This window comes from Schistocerca serialis, chromosome 1 (genome assembly GCF_023864345.2).
Source record: "Schistocerca serialis cubense isolate TAMUIC-IGC-003099 chromosome 1, iqSchSeri2.2, whole genome shotgun sequence".
NCBI lineage: Eukaryota > Metazoa > Arthropoda > Insecta > Orthoptera > Acrididae > Schistocerca > Schistocerca serialis.
Genome location: NC_064638.1, coordinates 1,261,441,371 through 1,261,460,370, shown reverse-complemented (window position 1 = coordinate 1,261,460,370; position 19,000 = coordinate 1,261,441,371). Strand labels below are relative to the sequence as shown.

Below are 19,000 nucleotides of genomic sequence, written 5' to 3'. Positions count from 1 at the left end.
GTTTCCATTCCATGATTAATGTGATTTGAAGAGAAGTAATAAAATGAGCTCTAACATGGAAAGTAAGCGTTTCCGGACACATGTCCACATAACATATTTTCTTTCTTTGTGTGTGAGGAATGTTTCCTGAAAGTTTGGCCATACCTTTTTGTAACACCCTGTATAATGGAATGACAGCAATGAAAATATGTGCCAGACTGGGGCTCGAACCTGTATATCCTACTTTACATGAGCAGTTGGAGGAGATTAGTGTTCATTGTCCTGTCGACAACTAAATCATTAGAGATGGAGCACAAGCTCGGATTAGGGAACTATTGGGAAGGAAATTGGCTGTGCCCTTTCAAAGGAACCATCCCGGTATTTGCCAGAAATGATTTAGGGAAATCACGGAAAACCTAAATCAGGATGGCTGGAGATGGGTTGAGCCGTTGCCCTGCCAAAAGCGAGTCTAGTGTGCTAACCACTGAACCACCTTGCTCAGTAAATGTGAGCAGTTGCCTTAACTGCTTTGGCTATCTGTGTATGACTCATGACCAGACTCAAACTTCCATATGTCATTGTTCCGCATCGTAACCTGTGCACACATTGTGAACAGGGGAGGATATTTTAATTGAAAGTCATTGGTCAGTATTGGCAGATAAATACAGTATTGCATTGCCTGTGTTGTTAAGATGAGCAATGCAATTTTCCTTTGGACAAGCATGCTTGTCTGAAAGAACATTGCATCCTTCTTCTTAACAACACAGGCCCTGCAATATCAGCTTTATTTTTAATTTTCTGATGGGGAGGTGGCTATTGTGCACCACTGGACACACTTTCAGGGGGACCAAGGTTCAGTTTCTCACTCAACTATGCTGAATTATGTTTTACATGGTTTCCTTAGATTGTTTAATGCAAATACTGTGGTGGTTCCTTTGAAAAAGATGTAGTCAGTGTCATTCTCCACCCATCCACAGTCTAAGCTTTAGTGCCATCTGTAAAAACTTCATCATTGAGAGGCCATTAAATCCTAATCTTTCTTTCATTTCACAAGGAGAAAAGAACGTGTCTAGTGATTTCAAGAATTTAATGGATAATAAAATTAACATTGCATGTGTGTGTAGGTGCGTGCAACGTAAAAGCCATCACCTAAGTGGACAGGAACTGCAATGCAGTGGTATTTCATTCCCAAGGTGCGTATATTCAGGGTACCAGTGTATTTCAAAACAGCAGCAAGTCAGCTGCACATCAGGCAGCCATCATTGCTTTTCAAAGACAGTGGTCATGATCCAAAGAAATATCTGATAGGATTCAGCTGAGTCACCACATGCAATATGTGGGATGACATGATGTGGTGTACAGCAGAGTCCTGCAGGGTTGAGAACATTGAAGAGAAGCTCAATAACTAGGACAAATAAGAGGCTGAAATGAAAGAGAGAAAAAATGGTTGATGATCAGTACAAAGTTCACTTAACAGAAGAACAAATTAAGAACAGGACAAAAAGGCCTAGAGGAATGACACAGTCCTATATGAAGAGTGTTTTGGTCATATGTCACATTGTGAATCTGATTATTACAGACTGATGAAAGGAGTTGCGGAAGATGTGTACCAAGCTCTTATGGTAAAGGATGCCACAGCAACTGAGGAATTCATCAAATTGTGCCAGTGCATCAGGGAAATGAAACAGAAAAAAATCAGATAAAAGAAGTTTGACTGACTCTCAAATGTGGTCTGTATGGCAGTTCTGGGAGATCTTCACAACCTCACCTCACTCTTTTGCCAGGTAGTGAGAAAAGAGATAGAGCATTTATGGTTACCAGGATTGTCAAAGCAAATGTGCGGGAGATAGCAGCAATGAAAGTTAAGACCACATTCAGGAAGTGATAGAGAATGTTAAGAAGAGGTGTGTCAATATTTAGCACAAGTCTCTGCTACCAGTTGTACGTGCCAGGAAGAACTGACATCACTTAGTTCCAGTAAGATGGACATAGAGGAATTATGGGCAAAGTTTAAGCAGGTTGTAAATCATAGTGTGGAGAATTGTGTGTCTAGTAAGTGGATTAAGGATGGAAAAGAGCCACCATGGTTTAATAATGAAATTCAGAAAATGATAAGGAAGCAGAAGCTGTTGCACTCTCGGTCCAAAAGAGAATGCACAAATGACACAAGCAAAGGTTACTAGACATTCATATATCTGTAAAAAGATCTATGCACAAAGCCTGCAACAACTACCATTGTCATACCTTAGCAAAAGATATGACGGGGAACCCGAAAAAATTCTAGTCCTGTGTAAAATTGCTTCCATCCAGCTACTTGATGACCAGCCTGGTGTGGCAGTTGAAGATACCAAAATGAAATCTGAAGTTTTAAGTTTTGCATTTAAGAAATTGTTAACACAGGAGAATTGTACAAACATACTATCACCTGACCATCAGACAGTCTCCTGTATGGATGACATAGTAGTAAGCATCCCTGGTGTAGAGAAACAACTAAAAGAGTTGAAAACAAATAAGTCACTAGGTCCAGATGGAATCCCAGTTCAGTTTTTCAAAGAGTACGCTACAGCATTGGCCCCCTTACCTAGCTGACATTTATCACAAATCTCTCAACCAGTGTGAAGTCCCAAGTAACTGGAAAAGAGCACAAGTGACTCCTATATGTAAAGAGGGCAAAAGACCAGACCCAAAAAATTACAGACCAATGTCCTTAAAATTGGTTTGCTGCAGAATTATCAACACATTTCAGTTCAAATATAATAAATTTTCTTGAAACTGAGAATCTTATGTCGATGAATCAGTGCGGTTTTAGAAACCATCACACATGTGAAACTCAGCTTACCCTTTCCTCAAATGATATACTGCGATTTGTAGATGGAAGACAACAAGCAGATTCCCTATTTCTGGAAAGCCTTTGACACGGTGCCCAATTGCAGGCTGTTAAAGAAGTTTCGAGCATATGGAATAGGCCCACAGATATGAGAGTGGCTGAAAGACTTCTTAATTAATAGACCCAGTATGTTGTCCTCTATGGTGGGTGTTCATGAGAGACGAGGGTACCACAGCACCCAGGGAAGTGCGATAGGACCGTTATTATTCTTTGTATGTATAAATGATTTGGGGGCGGACAGCATGGGCAGTAGTCTGCGGTTATTTGATGATGATGTTGTGGTGTATGGAAAGTGCCAAAGATAAGTGACTGTAGGAGAATATACAATGACTTAGACCAAATTTCTAGTTGTTGTGATGAATGGCAGCTAGCTTTAGATGTAGAAAAATGTAAGTTAATGTGGATCAGAAGGAAAACAAACCCATTATGTTTGAATACAACATAATTAGTGTGTTGCTTGACACAGTCACAGCGTTTAAATATGTGGGTGTAATATTGCAAAGAAATATGAAATGGAACAAGCATGTGAGGGTTGTGGTAGAGAAGGTGAATGGTCGACTTCTTGGGTACTGCTGGAATGTTTGGGATCCATACCAGGTTAGATTAAGGGAAGACATCAAAGTAGTTCAAAAGTGGAGTGCTATATTTGTTACTCATAGGTTCGAACGATATGCAAGTGTTACGGGCATGGTTTGGTAACTCAAATGAAAATCCCTGGTGGGAAGGCAACATTCTTTTCGAGGAACACTATTGAAAAAATTTAGAGAACTAGCATTTGAAGCTGACTGCAGAACGTTTCTACTGCCTCCAACATACGTTGTGCATAAGGACCACAAAGATAAGATACGTGAAATTAGGACTCATGTGGAGGCATATAGATAATTGTTTTTCTCTCACTCTATTTGCAAGAGGAACAGGAAAGGAAATTATAGGTATTCTCTACCATGCGCTGTATGGTGGATTGCTGAGTATTTATCTAGATGTAGGTGTAGAATAGACTAAGCCAAATTGGACTGATGACACAGTCATGAAACGACAACCCAGTACCCAGCCTACGAAGTCACAATCAACTCCTCCACAAAGTGTAATACCCAGCAGAAGAAGAGACATGGAGGACAGAGAAAGAAAGTGAGTTTTAGATATCTACTACACCCCCAATGTCAGACATTGCAACAGTTCTATTCATGCCAGTCTAATGTAGATGATTACAATCAGCCTGTGGAACGAAGCCCATCACCATACCATTGATGAGTTTGCTCACTAATATGCCTTAGCTGTTCCCCATCATCGTACAGGTATACCAACCGCTTGTCTGGTCACTGAACTCACGAAGGTGAGGTGACCATCTATAGAAGTGAGGCTGCCAGAGATAAAAATCCTCCACAGATGACAATCACCAAAATGTCAGGAAATCTTACTGATATCATCATCATCAATGGCTAGTCTGTCTAAGTACTGATCAATTCAGGGGATTCCTTTTCTGTATTCTCGAATGATTATCACTGTCTGATAAAGAAGACTTATGTTCTGTGATACAAAAATGATTATGCTAAAAGCCAGAAGTGGGAAATGTGTCCAGCTGCAGCTGACAGGAACATTTATTGCAAGAATAACAATCAATTAATTTTTTTTATTTTTTTATTTTTTATTTTTTTTAGAATGTAGTTGAAATGCTATTCTGGATGAACTTCTTGCAAGTTTCACAGTCAGTCATAGAAGATCAGAGCTCCAGACTAACAAAGCTATTCTAGCAAGCAAACATAACAAAGATTGCCCTGGTTAGTTGTTCACCATTGAAAACGTTGTTACCCCACCATCATCACTTTGACAAGTTACAGTTATGAATCAAGATGCACTGTTAAACTGTGAAACTTTTGTTGATTTTGAAAGCTATTCAGGCTCACAAAAGAAAAATACTTGCCAGTAGTGATCGTAAACATTTTTGGTGATCAAAGAACTCTTTAGATTACTAATTGTCATGAGAAGCCTAAAGGTATGTACATAATGGCAGCTGAACCTGTTCAGGGAAGTCAGCTTAGTGCCGTTGATGAAGAATCGTACTCCACTACCACTGCAGACAATTGTAGTGCCACTAGAAACTTGTCTGACCAAGGAACAATCTTGTATATGGTTTCACCGGTTGAACGATGGATTATTGGGGGGTGGGAGGTGGAATATTTCAAAATGACACCACTGAACCTTCACAAAGTGCTTGGTCCTCTGTTGGTGTTTCTGTCTCAACAATATTGACAGCTGAACAAAATCATGAAAAAAGATTTCTACCTATTGCCTTGCGTTGATGACACTCTAGACTGCTTGAAAGCAGCAAAATTTTTATCAACTGTGAACTTCCAGGCAGGCTACTGGCAAATAAAGGTTGATAAGGGTGAACAGGAAAAGGCTGCCTTCATAACTTCTCACTGCCTCTTTGAGTTCAGAGTTATGCCATTTGGACTTTGTAACACTCCAGCCACCTTTGATCGTATGATGGACAACCTGCTTCAACTCCTGAAATAAAGTCACAGTTTTGCTATCTGGTTGATATTGCCGTTTTTAAAAGACATTCGAAGAAAATCTAAGCTGCCTGACAACTGTGCTGAGACATATTAAAACTACTAGCCTCTGTCTGAATGCGCCTATTCATTGCCCAAAAAATACAAATGTTGGTGCACCTAGCGAATAGTGATGGAGACTGTCCCAAGCTCTGAAAATTGAAAGGTTCTTTGTAGAAGGCATAATTTTGAAGCGTGGGCACGCTGTGTGATGATTTTGGAAAATTTTCCCAGTCGAGACTAATATCAGAAGTAATGTCAGATTGCAACATCACCCACTGGACGACAACTGCCTATCACTCACAGACAAATGGCCTCACAGGACACTTTAATAAGAAGTGGCAGATATGCTCTCAATGTACATTGATATCTAGCAGTGAGATTTGGATACACTATTGCCTGTTGTGACATTATATATGACAGAGTGAAGCAAGACCCTGCGGGTTTCACATCAGTCTTTCTGCTCCACACTCACGAGGCCAAAATGACACTGGATACAAAGTTCCTGTTTCAACCAAACAATACTCAGATGACTATGTGAAAAACCTCATCAATGGGATCAAAGAAGCAAGGCAGCTGACTTGCATATATACTCCGGATGCTCAGGAGAAAACTGAGAGCACTATAACATGAGGGACCAGACAGTGAGATAGAGCACGGCAGACTTAGTACAGATTTCTGTGACTGTGTGGAAAGTTAAAGTTAATGAAGGTAACAGAGCATTACTTTGAGCTGTATGATGTCCTTCATTGCTTGTTGGACTTCACATACAAAGTCAAGGATTACAACTAGAGTCACGCACGGGGATGCTTTCAGCCTGACCAGTCCATGCTTCACAGCTGGGCCTATAAGGCTGGTCATCTGAGCGCAGACCGCTGGGCCAGGGCCAATGAGCTGACGGGTAAGTTCACCAGCCTGTCAACTTACCATCCTGCTGCATTGTGTGCTCTGCTCGCGATACTGCTGCAGCGTCTGCCTGTGTTGCGACATACCTTGCATCTATTTGCAAAGTCTTATGATACACAGGTAGAGATTGACTCATTCACATTTTGTGCTATGTGATTCCTACTATGAGTCAATTCCTTATTACAGTAATTGTGATTACCAGGACTCCTCTCCACGAGAAAGCAATCCTTTTATTTCCCCCAATGTATGTTTGATTTGTGCTGTTTGATAATTAAGACACATAATTACAAGAATTTATACATGGTAAATATATTCTAGAATTGCTAGTAGTGTCACAAACACTCTTATAAACTGTATAGATACTGCAACAGTATGAAACTAAATAAAAGCTGGGATTACAAGGAAATATGCAGTGTTCTCCATGTTTTCACATTTTTTTCATTGTAGGTAGGCCCTCTAGTCAAAGCTCTTTCCTTCAAGATTTTCACTCATAAAATGAATACATAAAATGCTGTAATCGTTCAATGGACAACCAATGAAAATTCAATAAGAACTTGAAATTTAGAACAATATTTTAATGTTCAGTTAGTCAGATTTTTCTCCTGAAACAAAGGATACAGTGTAGTGTAGGTCTTTAGGCAAATAAATTTCTGTCTGTCACAAATATTATAAAACTTTCATTACAAGTTTTGGCGTATAGCCATCATCAGATCATTAAATCAGATACAAATATCATCATGGAATAATCTGTACACACGTGTAATGAAAGTAGGAAAGACTGGTTTTACTCTGAAGAATGAATGTTCAGTCAAATAAAAGTTTCAGTTGAAAGAACAAAACATGTTCCAAATCACAGAAGAGCCACAGACTGGTTTCAGTTGAAAAGAAGGAATGAATAATTCAGTCAATGTTAGAAACTATAATGGACAGTGTCAGTGGTTTCATTCAATTACTCCAACAGACCATCAAAGGAATCATTTAATTCAACCTATGAACCTAAAACTGATTGAGTCCATTGTTTTCCAACTAATGACAGAATTGATTTTCATTCAGTTACTCTCATTACAACAAGCGTCACATTGCTTGTCACTCCATGTTGGTGGGTGTGCTGTCTAAGAGGGTAACACAGCAGGGCTATTAATGAACAGGCTGCAAGTAACCACAATGCGCAGCCCTGCAGGCTGGGGAAGCTGCGGACCGCTGGACGGAGTCAGCTCATTGGCTCTGGCCAGTGTCTGCACTCAGTTTGTCAGCCCAGTGTGCCAGGTTGTGAAACACAGACTGGGCAAGCACAGAAATATCATCTATGTGCTCCATATGAAGCCCTACAACAGTTTTGAGGCAGAAATTGAAATACTCACCATATAACGGAGTTGCTGATTTGCGGATAGGCACAACAAAAAGACTGCCAGAAACGTAGCTTTTGGCCAGCAAGGCCTTCATCAGAAGTGGACAAAACACACACACACACACACACACGCAACTCACTCACATGCAGCCCAGACTCCTCAGCAGCCAAAGGATGTGTTTATGTGAGAGTTGCGTTTGCATGAGTGTGTGTGCGTATGTTGTCTATTCCCAGAGAAAGCCTTGCTGGCTCAAAGCTAACTTACTGACAGCCTTTTTGTTGTGTCTATTGGCGACTCAGCATTTTCACTATATGGTGAGTAGCAACTATCGTTTTCATAATACTGAGACTGAAAATCTGCTTGATAACCATGAAGCTTCAAAGCAAGGGACTACCTCTGGTGCTCATCATAGCAAAGAGGCTGTGACAACATAACCATTGCTGTATAGAGGATCACTGATGAGATCTATATCAGGGAGCTGTAGATGGCTTCATTGGAACTCCTGAAACAGCAGGTCACTGTTTCTCCTGGAGAGAGAACAATGCTATGAGCTGTGGTGCATGCAGTTTACCATAGCAGTTAGTGGGGCTGACATATTGTGGGTAACCAGTTCAAACTCCACCACCACCAATTATTTGTTTTCTACTATTTATCATTTCTGAAAGGTTCTCTAAATTTATTATGTTCACATGATATATGTGTGTAAATGCTCTGTGCAGGGGTTCATTTCTGTTCTGGTTGCATGACGGCATTCAAAATAAATGTGCTGTCAGTGCTAAGTTATACTTCATTGACAACACTACTTTCTGATATACACTCCTGGAAATTGAAATAAGAACACCGTGAATTCATTGTCCCAGGAAGGGGAAACTTTATTGACACATTCCTGGGGTCAGATACATCACATGATCACACTGACAGAACCACAGGCACATAGACACAGGCAACAGAGCATGCACAATGTAGGCACTAGTACAGTGTATATCCACCTTTCGCAGCAATGCAGGCTGCTATTCTCCCATGGAGACGATCGTAGAGATGCTGGATGTAGTCCTGTGGAACGGCTTGCCATGCCATTTCCACCTGGCGCCTCAGTTGGACCAGCGTTCGTGCTGGACGTGCAGACCGCGTGAGACGACGCTTCATCCAGTCCCAAACATGCTCAATGGGGGACAGATCCAGAGATCTTGCTGGCCAGGGTAGTTGACTTACACCTTCTAGAGCACGTTGGGTGGCACGGGATACATGCGGACGTGCATTGTCCTGTTGGAACAGCAAGTTCCCTTGCCGGTCTAGGAATGGTAGAACGATGGGTTCGATGACGGTTTGGATGTACCGTGCACTATTCAGTGTCCCCTCGACGATCACCAGTGGTGTACGGCCAGTGTAGGAGATCGCTCCCCACACCATGATGCCGGGTGTTGGCCCTGTGTGCCTCGGTCGTATGCAGTCCTGATTGTGGCGCTCACCTGCACGGCGCCAAACACGCATACGACCATCATTGGCACCAAGGCAGAAGCGACTCTCATCGCTGAAGACGACACGTCTCCATTCGTCCCTCCATTCACGCCTGTCACGACACCACTGGAGGCGGGCTGCACGATGTTGGGGCGTGAGCGGAAGACAGCCTAACGGTGTGCGGGACCGTAGCCCAGCTTCATGGAGACGTTTGCGAATGGTCCTCGCCGATACCCCAGGAGCAACAGTGTCCCTAATTTGCTGGGACGTGGCGGTGCGGTCCCCTACGGCACTGCGTAGGATCCTACGGTCTTGGCGTGCATCCGTGCGTCGCTGCGGTCCGGTCCCAGGTCGACGGGCACGTGCACCTTCCGCCGACCACTGGCGACAACATCGATGTACTGTGGAGACCTCACGCCCCACGTGTTGAGCAATTCGGCAGTACGTCCACCCGGCCTCCCGCATGCCCACTATACGCCCTCGCTCAAAGTCCGTCAACTGCACATACGGTTCACGTCCACGCTGTCGCGGCATGCTACCAGTGTTAAAGACTGCGATGGAGCTCCGTATGCCACGGCAAACTGGCTGACACTGACGGCGGCGGTGCACAAATGCTGCGCAGCTAGCGCCATTCGACGGCCAACACCGCGGTTCCTGGTGTGTCCGCTGTGCCGTGCGTGTGATCATTGCTTGTACAGCCCTCTCGCAGTGTCCGGAGCAAGTATGGTGCGTCTGACACACCGGTGTCAATGTGTTCTTTTTTCCATTTCCAGGAGTGTAGAATTGAGTGTGGTTACAATGTGACATCTCACAACTATGCTTGGGACAGCTTAAGGGAAAAACATGGAAGGTTTTGTTATTCCATCTAATACATTTTATTACTTAATGGCAATATTAATATTGCAATTTACAAATGAATTTAAGGAATCAGAAATCTGAGCAAAAGTTGAAGAGGCTCAAATCATTAAAAAAATTAACAGTTATACCATTAAAGGCAGGACATGAAAATCGGGAGCACATAGTTTCCAAAAACAAGAAAAGTCGCATCAGCTTGGCACGGGTGCAAGTAGATTCAATACACAATTCTATCAACCAAATGAATTACAATAACAGCCATTAAATGTACTAACAATTGCTCAGTTCATTAAAAAAAAGAAAAAACTTAACAATTGTATCATTAAGAGCAGGAGATTAAAATAGGAAGCACAGAGTTCCCGAAAACAAGAAGAGTTACATCAACTGAGTGGGGCTGCAAGCAGGTTCAACAAACAATTTTATCAACGAAAATAATTAAAATAACAGCTGTTAAATGTACTAACAATTTGCAAGCCTAGCTGACCGTTACACAGTTGTACAACATTCACCCAAATACTGAGTTTCTCACAAGACACACCACCGATTGTAGCTATTTGAAGGCCACTTATCAATCCATAACTGTTAATAAAAAATCCCCTAAACAATAAAATAAACACTCACTCAAATATAAACAGCCACCCATATATCGCAACCAAATGTTAACAATATTAACGTACTAATAGTAAACTGCAGGAGTGTCTATAGAAAGGTCCCAGAACTGCTCTCATTAATAAGCGGTCACTATGCCCACATAGTACTAGGGACAGAAAGTTGGCTGAAACCAGATGCAAACAGTAATGAAATTCTAAACTCAGATTGGAATGTATACCGCAGAGACAGGCCGGACAGTGAAGGGGGAGGCGTGTTTATAGCGATAAGAAGTGCAATAGTATCGAAGGAAATTGATGGAGATCCAAAATGTGAAATAATTTGGGTGAAGGTCATGGTTAAAGCAGGCTCAGACATGGTAATTGGATGTCTCTATAGGCCTCCTGGCTCAGACACTGTTGTGGCTGAGCACCTGAAGGATAATTTGGAAAATATTTCGAGTAGATTTCCCCACCATGTTATAGTTCTGGGTGGAGATTTTAATTTGCCGGATATAGTCTGGGAGACTCAAACGTTCATAACGGGTGGCAGGGACAAAGAATCCAGTGAAACTTTTTAAAGTGCTTTATCTGAAAACTAGCTTGAGCAGTTAAACAGAGAACCGACTTGTGGCAATAATATATTAGAACTTCTGGTGACAAACAGACCCGAACTGTTTGAAACAGTTAACGCAGAACAGGGAATCAGCGATCATAAAGTGGTTACTGCATCGATGATTTCAGCCGTAAATAGAAATATTAAAAAAGGTAGGAAGATTTTTCTGTCTAGCAAAAGTGACAAAAAGCAGATTTCAGAGTACCTGACAGCTCAACACAAAAGTTTTGTCTCAAGTACAGATAGTGTTGAGGATCAGTGGACAAAGTTCAAAACCATCGTACAATATGCGTTAGATGAGTATGTGCCAAGCAAGATCGTAAGAGATGGGAAAGAGCCACCGTGGTACGACAACCGAGTTAGAAAACTGCTGCGGAAGCAAAGGGGACTTCACAGCAAACATTAACATAGCCAAAGCCTTGCAGACAAACAAAAATTACGCGAAGCGAAATTTAGTGTGAGGAGGGCTATGCGAGAGGCGTTCAATGAATTCGAAAGTAAAGTTCTATGTACTGACTTGCCAGAAAATCCTAAGAAATTTTGGTCTTATGTCAAAGTGGTAGGTGGATCAAAACAAAATGTCCAGACACTCTGTGACCAAAATGGTACTGAAACAGAGGATGACAGACTAAAGGCCGAAATACTAAATGTCTTTTTCCAAAGCTGTTTCACAGAGGAAGACTGCACTGTAGTTCCTTCACTAGATTGTCGCACAGATGACAAAATGGTAGATATTGAAATAGACGACAGAGGAATAGAGAAACAATTAAAATCACTCAAAAGAGGAAAAGCCGCTGGACCTGATGGGATACCAGTTCGATTTTACACAGAGTACACGAAGGAACTTGCCCCCCATCTTGACGCGGTGTTCCCTAGGTCTCTAGAAGAGCATAGCGTTCCAAAGGATTGGAAAAGGGCACAGGTCATCCCCGTTTTCAAGAAGGGACGTCAAACAGATGTGCAGAACTATAGACCTATATCTCTAACGTCGATCAGTTGTAGAATTTTGGAACACGTATTATGTTCGAGTATAATGACGTTTCTGGAGACTAGAAATCTGCTCTGTAGGAATCAACATGGGTTTCGAAAAAGACGATTGTGTGAAACCCAGCTCGCGCTATTCGTCCACGAGACTCAGAAGGCCATAGACACGGGATCCCAGGTAGATGCTGTGTTTCTTGACTTCCGCAAGGCGTTCGATACAGTTCCCCACAGTCGTTTAGTGAACAAAGTAAAAGCATATGGACTATCAGACCAATTGTGTGATTGGATTGAAGAGTTCCTAGATAGCAAAATGCAGCATGTCATTCTCAATGGAGAGAAGTCTTCTGAAGTAAGAGTGATTTCAGGTGTGGTGCAGGGGAGTGTCATAGGACCGTTGCTATTCATAATATACATAAGTGACCTTGTGGATGACATTGGAAGTTCACTGAGGCTTTTTGCGGATGATGCTGTGGTATATCGAGAGGTTGTAACAATGGAAAATTGTACTGAAATGCAGGAGGATCTGCAGCGAATTGACGCATGGTGGAGAGAATGGCAATTGAATCTCAATTTAGACAAGTGTAATGTGCTGCGAATACATAGAAAGAAAGATCCCTTATCATTTAGCTTCAATATAGCAGGTCAGCAACTGGAAGCAGTTAATTCCATAAATTATCTGGGAGTACGCATTAGGAGTGATTTAAAATGGAATGATCATATAAAATTGATCGTCGGTAAAGCAGATGCCAGACTGAGATTCAGTGGAAGAATCCTAAGGAAATGCAATCTGAAAACAAAGGAAGTAGGTTACAGTACGCTTGTTCGCCCACTGTTTGAATACTGCTCAGCAATGTGGGATGTGTACCAAATAGGATTGATAGAAGAGATAGAGAAGATCCAACAGAGAGCAGCGCACTTTGTTACAGGATCATTTAGTAATCGCGAAAGCGTTACGGAGATGATAGATAAACTTCAGTGGAAGACTCTGCAGGAGAGACGCTCAGTTGCTCGGTACAGGCTTTTGTTGAAATTTCAAGAACACACCTTCACCGAGCAGTCAAGCAGTATATTGCTCCCTCCTACGTATATCTCGTGAAGAGACCATGAGGATAAAATCAGAGAGATTAGAGCCTGCATAGAGGCATACCAACAATCCTTCTTTCCACGAACAATACGAGACTGGAATAGAAGGGCGAACCGATAGAGGTACTCAAGGTACCCTCCGCCACACACCACTAAGTAGTTAGTGGTGCCAGAGGAAAGCCATACCGCCAATATTAGAGCTGCCACAGCTCAAAACGTACCATAATTTTTTCACATGAAACTGAGTTTTCTCTCCATTTATGTCCTTAGAAATCTTATTTTCTATATAAACCAATAACTGCATCAATGTATAGTTAAAGTAAATAAAGATGTCATATGTTTCCATCAAGTTTTCTAACAGTGAATCATTATTTTCATATATAAATATAAAAGTACCAGTAGCAGTAATGAAAGGATCTACTCTCTTTTTTTCCTCACAGGAAACAATGGCCAGCGACCAATGTTATCATCCAGTCTTCACAGGCATGGCACTGGGAAACACCACAAGAAGGCCACTGGAGACAACTCAGAATCAGATACTAGTGGTAGCCCATCTGCAGTGAGCACTTACAGGCTGCCTATAAAGCAAGCCACCTCCAGGAGTCTGGGTATGTTACTCCCAAAGGTTCAAAGGTTGTAAACTTCTTTAATACCTCTGTAGTATCTTCAGTAGAAAAGAGTGCTAGCAGTCAGGAAGGTTAATAACATCCACCAATCTTGCACAGAGTGCAATACTTTTTTTACCTCCATCTCCCCAACAATGAGCAAATTTTTGAACCACACATCAAGACTCAGTGGTTTTTACAAGAATCAATGAGAACTCCACTTAAAATCACAAACTTATTGGGCTTAGAAGCAATAGAAAGAGAAAGCATGTACATCAGATAAAACAGTTTTGTAGATATAGATGGATCGCATCCAGAGAGAACCCATGCACATTACACCTCCTTATCGGTCCAAAACTTCTCGACTTCTAATGACATGTGACCATCCTGTTCAAATGATATGACCAACATCTGATTGAACATGTGACACAGTAACATATCATTTGAGGTACGTTTGAAATTTTGGAGTAATGTGTTATGTAATGCACAGCATTTTTCCTTTCACGTCTACCTCTGCAGACTGTTCAAACAATGGAAAATCCAAGAAGGAATAATGACAATATTATGAAAAGGATAGATTTCTACTCACCACATAGTGGAAATGTTGACTTGCATGGAAATGTTGATTCAGTGACATACACGGCAAAACGACTTCTAAACAAATAAGCCCTCAGCCAAAAAGCCTTCACCTGAATTAGACAACACACACACACACACACACACACACACACACACAATTTGCATGTGTGTGTGTGTGTGTGTGTGTGTGTGTGTGTGTGTGTGTGTTTTGGCCAAAAGTTTATTTGTTTGCAGTCGTTTTGTTGTGCCTGTCTGCAACTCAACATTTGCAGACTGTTCAGCTTTTTTCTGCCACAGGTGTGATGACCAAACAGTCTTGTCAATAATTGCTCATTTCTTCTTTGAATTTTCTGTATATCTACCAGTAATCAACTTTCTTAATATTCCATAATGATGAACAAATTCAAGAACCAGACTCTATTCAAGAACTGTTTAGTTTTGTAATGACCTACTTTGTTGATATATTACACTTATTATTCTTATAATCTCAGTCTAACACATGCCTTCTCTTGACCGGGCTTATGTGATCCTTCCACATTAAATCACTTTGGATGCATATTGTATTCTTGTATGTGATGATAATGACAGCTACCAATCACCCATGGTGTGGTCAAATAAAATCAGTCTATTGATTGCATACGCTATTGCTTTCCAACACTTCTAAAGAACTGAGTTGTCATTGTTGTTTTCAGACACTCAAAGAACAGTGGAATCCACAATGAATCTTCATGTGTCCAGATGCACTAATAGCAGAAGTCTTATAATAGAATGCTAATTCACTCTTGTAGTAACATTGTACAGACACTATATCAGAAGTAATGCCAAATAAGTTTTATTCTGCTTCCACATGAAGTGATCCACAATAACACTGAATGAAGTATAGAATAGTGCAAAGTCTTGTAACTATAGAACAGATCAATATAAAGTATTGTAGCTGAGCATACAATAAGCAAATAAACATTAAGTGAGGCTAATAGCCCAGCACACTGGGCTTGTATTAGCCTGTTGTGTGCATAGCACAGCGCTTACTGCTCCATCAGTCCAAGTTGCGAAGTGACCTCTTTAGGACACTGTAGAGGCACTTGTATCATGTGCTGTTTCATTACGTGCATTCGCACTGTAGGGTTACAATACTATGGAGATGTCCATGTCTTCAGCATAGGTGATGACTGTGTAAGCAGGTTTCTTTTTTTGCACTGTCACAGGAGAAAATGGTCTAAATGGTGCAGATGTGGCAGATGTGGACAGGTACAGTGCCCACTCCCCCGTGAGAAGCCATAAGGGAGCACTGGCAATGGAGGCAGCAGAGAAGACTGCGGCAGCAGCGACAGAGGCCGCAGAGATGGAGGTGACCCAGTGCTGACTACTCTGTTGAGCAGTGACACAAGGAGTGAGGATGGCACCTGAGCTTAGTAGGCATGGACTGCGCCGTGGGAGCTAGGCAGATGGTGGAGGTGGCTGCAGGGGCGGAAGGCTCTCCGGTGCTCAGTCGATTGTGTGTGGATGGAACTAGTCATAGTACCATGGCACTAAGCCATCAAAGGTGCACACGATGCACAGGCGGTGGCCTTGGCAGCTATGGATGACCACTAGTGTCCACTTTGGGCCACCCAAACCTGTGGGCCTAAAGGTGGAGCCCACACAGAATAACTACAAGGTGGGCACTGGTGGGTAGCTAGACATCAGTCGGAGCAGATGAAGCTGTGTGCAGTACTAGCAGTCATGAAGTAGCTCTACTGGGCTATGGTTGTCAACTACAGTGAACCTGTATGAACCCCTAGAACCTATTGAAGGCTTTCTTGGGAGATGATTAGGTGATGTATTTTTTCATCTGGGTTTTGAATGTATGGACCAGCTGCTCCACCTCTCCATTGGACTTTATATGAAAGGGAGGAGCAGTAACATGCTGGATGCCACTCTTTGTACAAAAATCTTCAAAATCTTAAGACACAAACTGTGGGCCATTGTACATCACAAGCATTATGGCAATCTTTGAGATGGCCATGACCGTAAGTGCTGTGGACATGGAAGGACAACAAACCACATAAGGAATTTTTGAGAAAGCATCAATTACTACAAGCTAAAAGGAGTTAAGATCTTGGGGCATGAGAGGTCCGTAGTGCCGCTTGATGGGTGGCACACTGTGGGCTGGCTGTCACAGTGTGCATGATCTCATTATCAATACCTAGCCAAACCACATGGAGGCAGGCCATCAGTTTTGTACAGGAAGGAGAGGGTGCATGACATGCGGACAAGTTCACAACTAGGTACCGACTCTTCAGTAGCCATCAGTAACACACCATCAAGAATGGAAGGCAGCTGTGGTGCATAATAATCACACAAAGGATCTGACACTAGCCCGGTAGTTTATGGAGCCAGCTAGCCTGGTAGTTTATGGAGCCAGCCATGGTGGACAAATTGAACAATCTGACATAAGATATGACTGGCCACAACAGCCACCAAAATCTAAGAACTGGTAAAGGGAAAACCATCCACCGTGTTTTGGGCTTCAACGTCTAAATGGAAGCACAATAGTTCACCCTGACTGAATGCTTGATCAGGGCCAATCGGCAATTGAGAAAGAGCATCCACATTAGCTTGTGCTGTGGTTCAGAAATGAGTCTCATAGTTACACCATGACAAAAACAGTGCCCAGTGTTGCAGGCAAAGGGCCGCTTTGTCCAGTAAGGATGCTGAAGTATTGAAAAGAGAAACCAGCAATCAAATGAAACTCAGAACTGCATAGGAATACATGAAATTTTTTGAGTGTGTACGCAATAGTAAAGGCTCCTTTTTCTATCTGTGAGTTGTATTGTTGCACATGATTCAAAGTTTTGGAACTATACACAATAGGGCATTTGGAACCGTCCACGTATTTGTGTGTGAGAATGGCCTCAAGGCCATACTGGACCTAAACAAGACGTTGGCCTGGTTGGAAAATAACCAAGCAAGGTGCTAAGTGTAATTTTCATTTTAACAGGGTAAAAACATGCTCACAGGTGGTTGACCAGTAAAAAGGAGAGAGAGCAGGAAGGGGCTGAGCCATTGTGGTTGCATCATGGCAGTATGCAATATTCCTGAGCAATGCTTACAGTTCTTTGACTTTGGTAGACCACAACAAAGCTGTAATAGCATCAACATGCTGGCGTAGAGGCTTAACATCAACATGCGAGGCTTCAAAACCTAGGTAGACTATAGACAGCTGAAAAAATTGTGATTTGTCCAAGTTATATCCTGGTAGTCAATGGATCCCAGCACAAAGGCCTGTGAGTTGATCCAAAAATCATTGGAAAATAGTAGTGGCATTAGCCAGGCTGAATGGCAGGTGCTCATATTGATATAATCTGAAGGGGGTATTCACTACAAGGACATGTTTGGAATCATCATCATGTTGCAGTTGTAAGCAGACTTCTGAAAAGTCCATTTTGGAAAAAAATATTGGCTCCTGAAAAACTTGCTAAGAGTTCATCTGGACATTGTAAGGGATAGATATCAATAATGGACTGTGAATTAATGAACACTTTAAAATCACCACAGAGCCGAAGGTTGCCATTAGGTTTTTTGACAAATACCAACAGAGAAGACCTTTCAGCAGAGGGGACAAGTGTGATAGCGCCCAAAGACATAAGCTGGCCTAGTTCCAATTTGGCTTGCTCCTGTAAAGCTACTGGAACTGGGCGGGCTTGAAAAAAGTGCTGGCACGCCATTGATTTCATTGTGATGTGAGCCTTGCAATTGGTAGCACACACTAATTCTTCTGAAAACAGTGAGGAATATTCTGAGCCGAGCATGTCCAGTTCTTGATGCAGAACTTGTTGTCATACCAGATGCACTTCATCAGAAATAGAGAACCTAAAAATTTTGAAGGTGTCTAACCCAGAAAGTTTTCAGTGTTGGTGCCACCCAACATTAAAAAGGTAAAAGGCTGCACAGCTGCTTTGTACACTACAGAATTAGGAAACTGTTTGTTATTACTCATGAACTGATGAGATAAGGGACAATGTTGGTAATGCAACATCCATATAGGTTTGAGAATTTAACAGTCGATGCTGCACCCATGTCTAGTTGCATTTTTAAAATCTCGACCATCGCACATACTTCAATGTGGAGTTTGTTTGGGGTTACCATCACAGATTCCTGAACAGGAGCTAGCTGACACAAAAGGTGATAAATACAAGGAGAAATCCATGACAAAAATAAAGCTGTACACAAGTTAGGGTTGTGACTAAAAGCTTGAAATTGTTGCCGAAGATGTTTCTCATATGCATACTAATCCTCCATAGAATCATCTTATGGAGGAAGTGGTTAGTGTTGTGTCAACAAGGCTATCAAATTGTTTAGTGAAATGGACAAAGCATGCTACTGATCAGTGAGAGCTCACTGTTGTTCATCAAGCAACTGTAGAACTTCTTCCACTGACATGCTGGCTGCCTATCAAACCAAAGAACGAAACATGCAGAGTGTAATACTGCACTCGTTGCCAAATATATAGTACATTGTGCAGACACTATATCAGAAGTTATACCAACCAAGTTTTATTCTGCTTCCACATGGTGATAT

The 19,000-nt window shown here is 41.9% G+C and overlaps 1 protein-coding gene across 1 annotated transcript in view; it reads left to right on the top strand.

Moving 5' to 3' along the window:
• Nucleotides 1–19,000, top strand: part of LOC126456813 (Down syndrome cell adhesion molecule-like protein Dscam2) — a 389,296-nt gene that overhangs the window by 350,698 nt on the left and 19,598 nt on the right. The window contains exon 34 of the mRNA XM_050092611.1: nt 13,697–13,864. Within this exon, the coding sequence (XP_049948568.1) occupies nt 13,697–13,864 (168 nt within the window). The remainder of the gene's footprint in view (nt 1–13,696; nt 13,865–19,000) is intronic.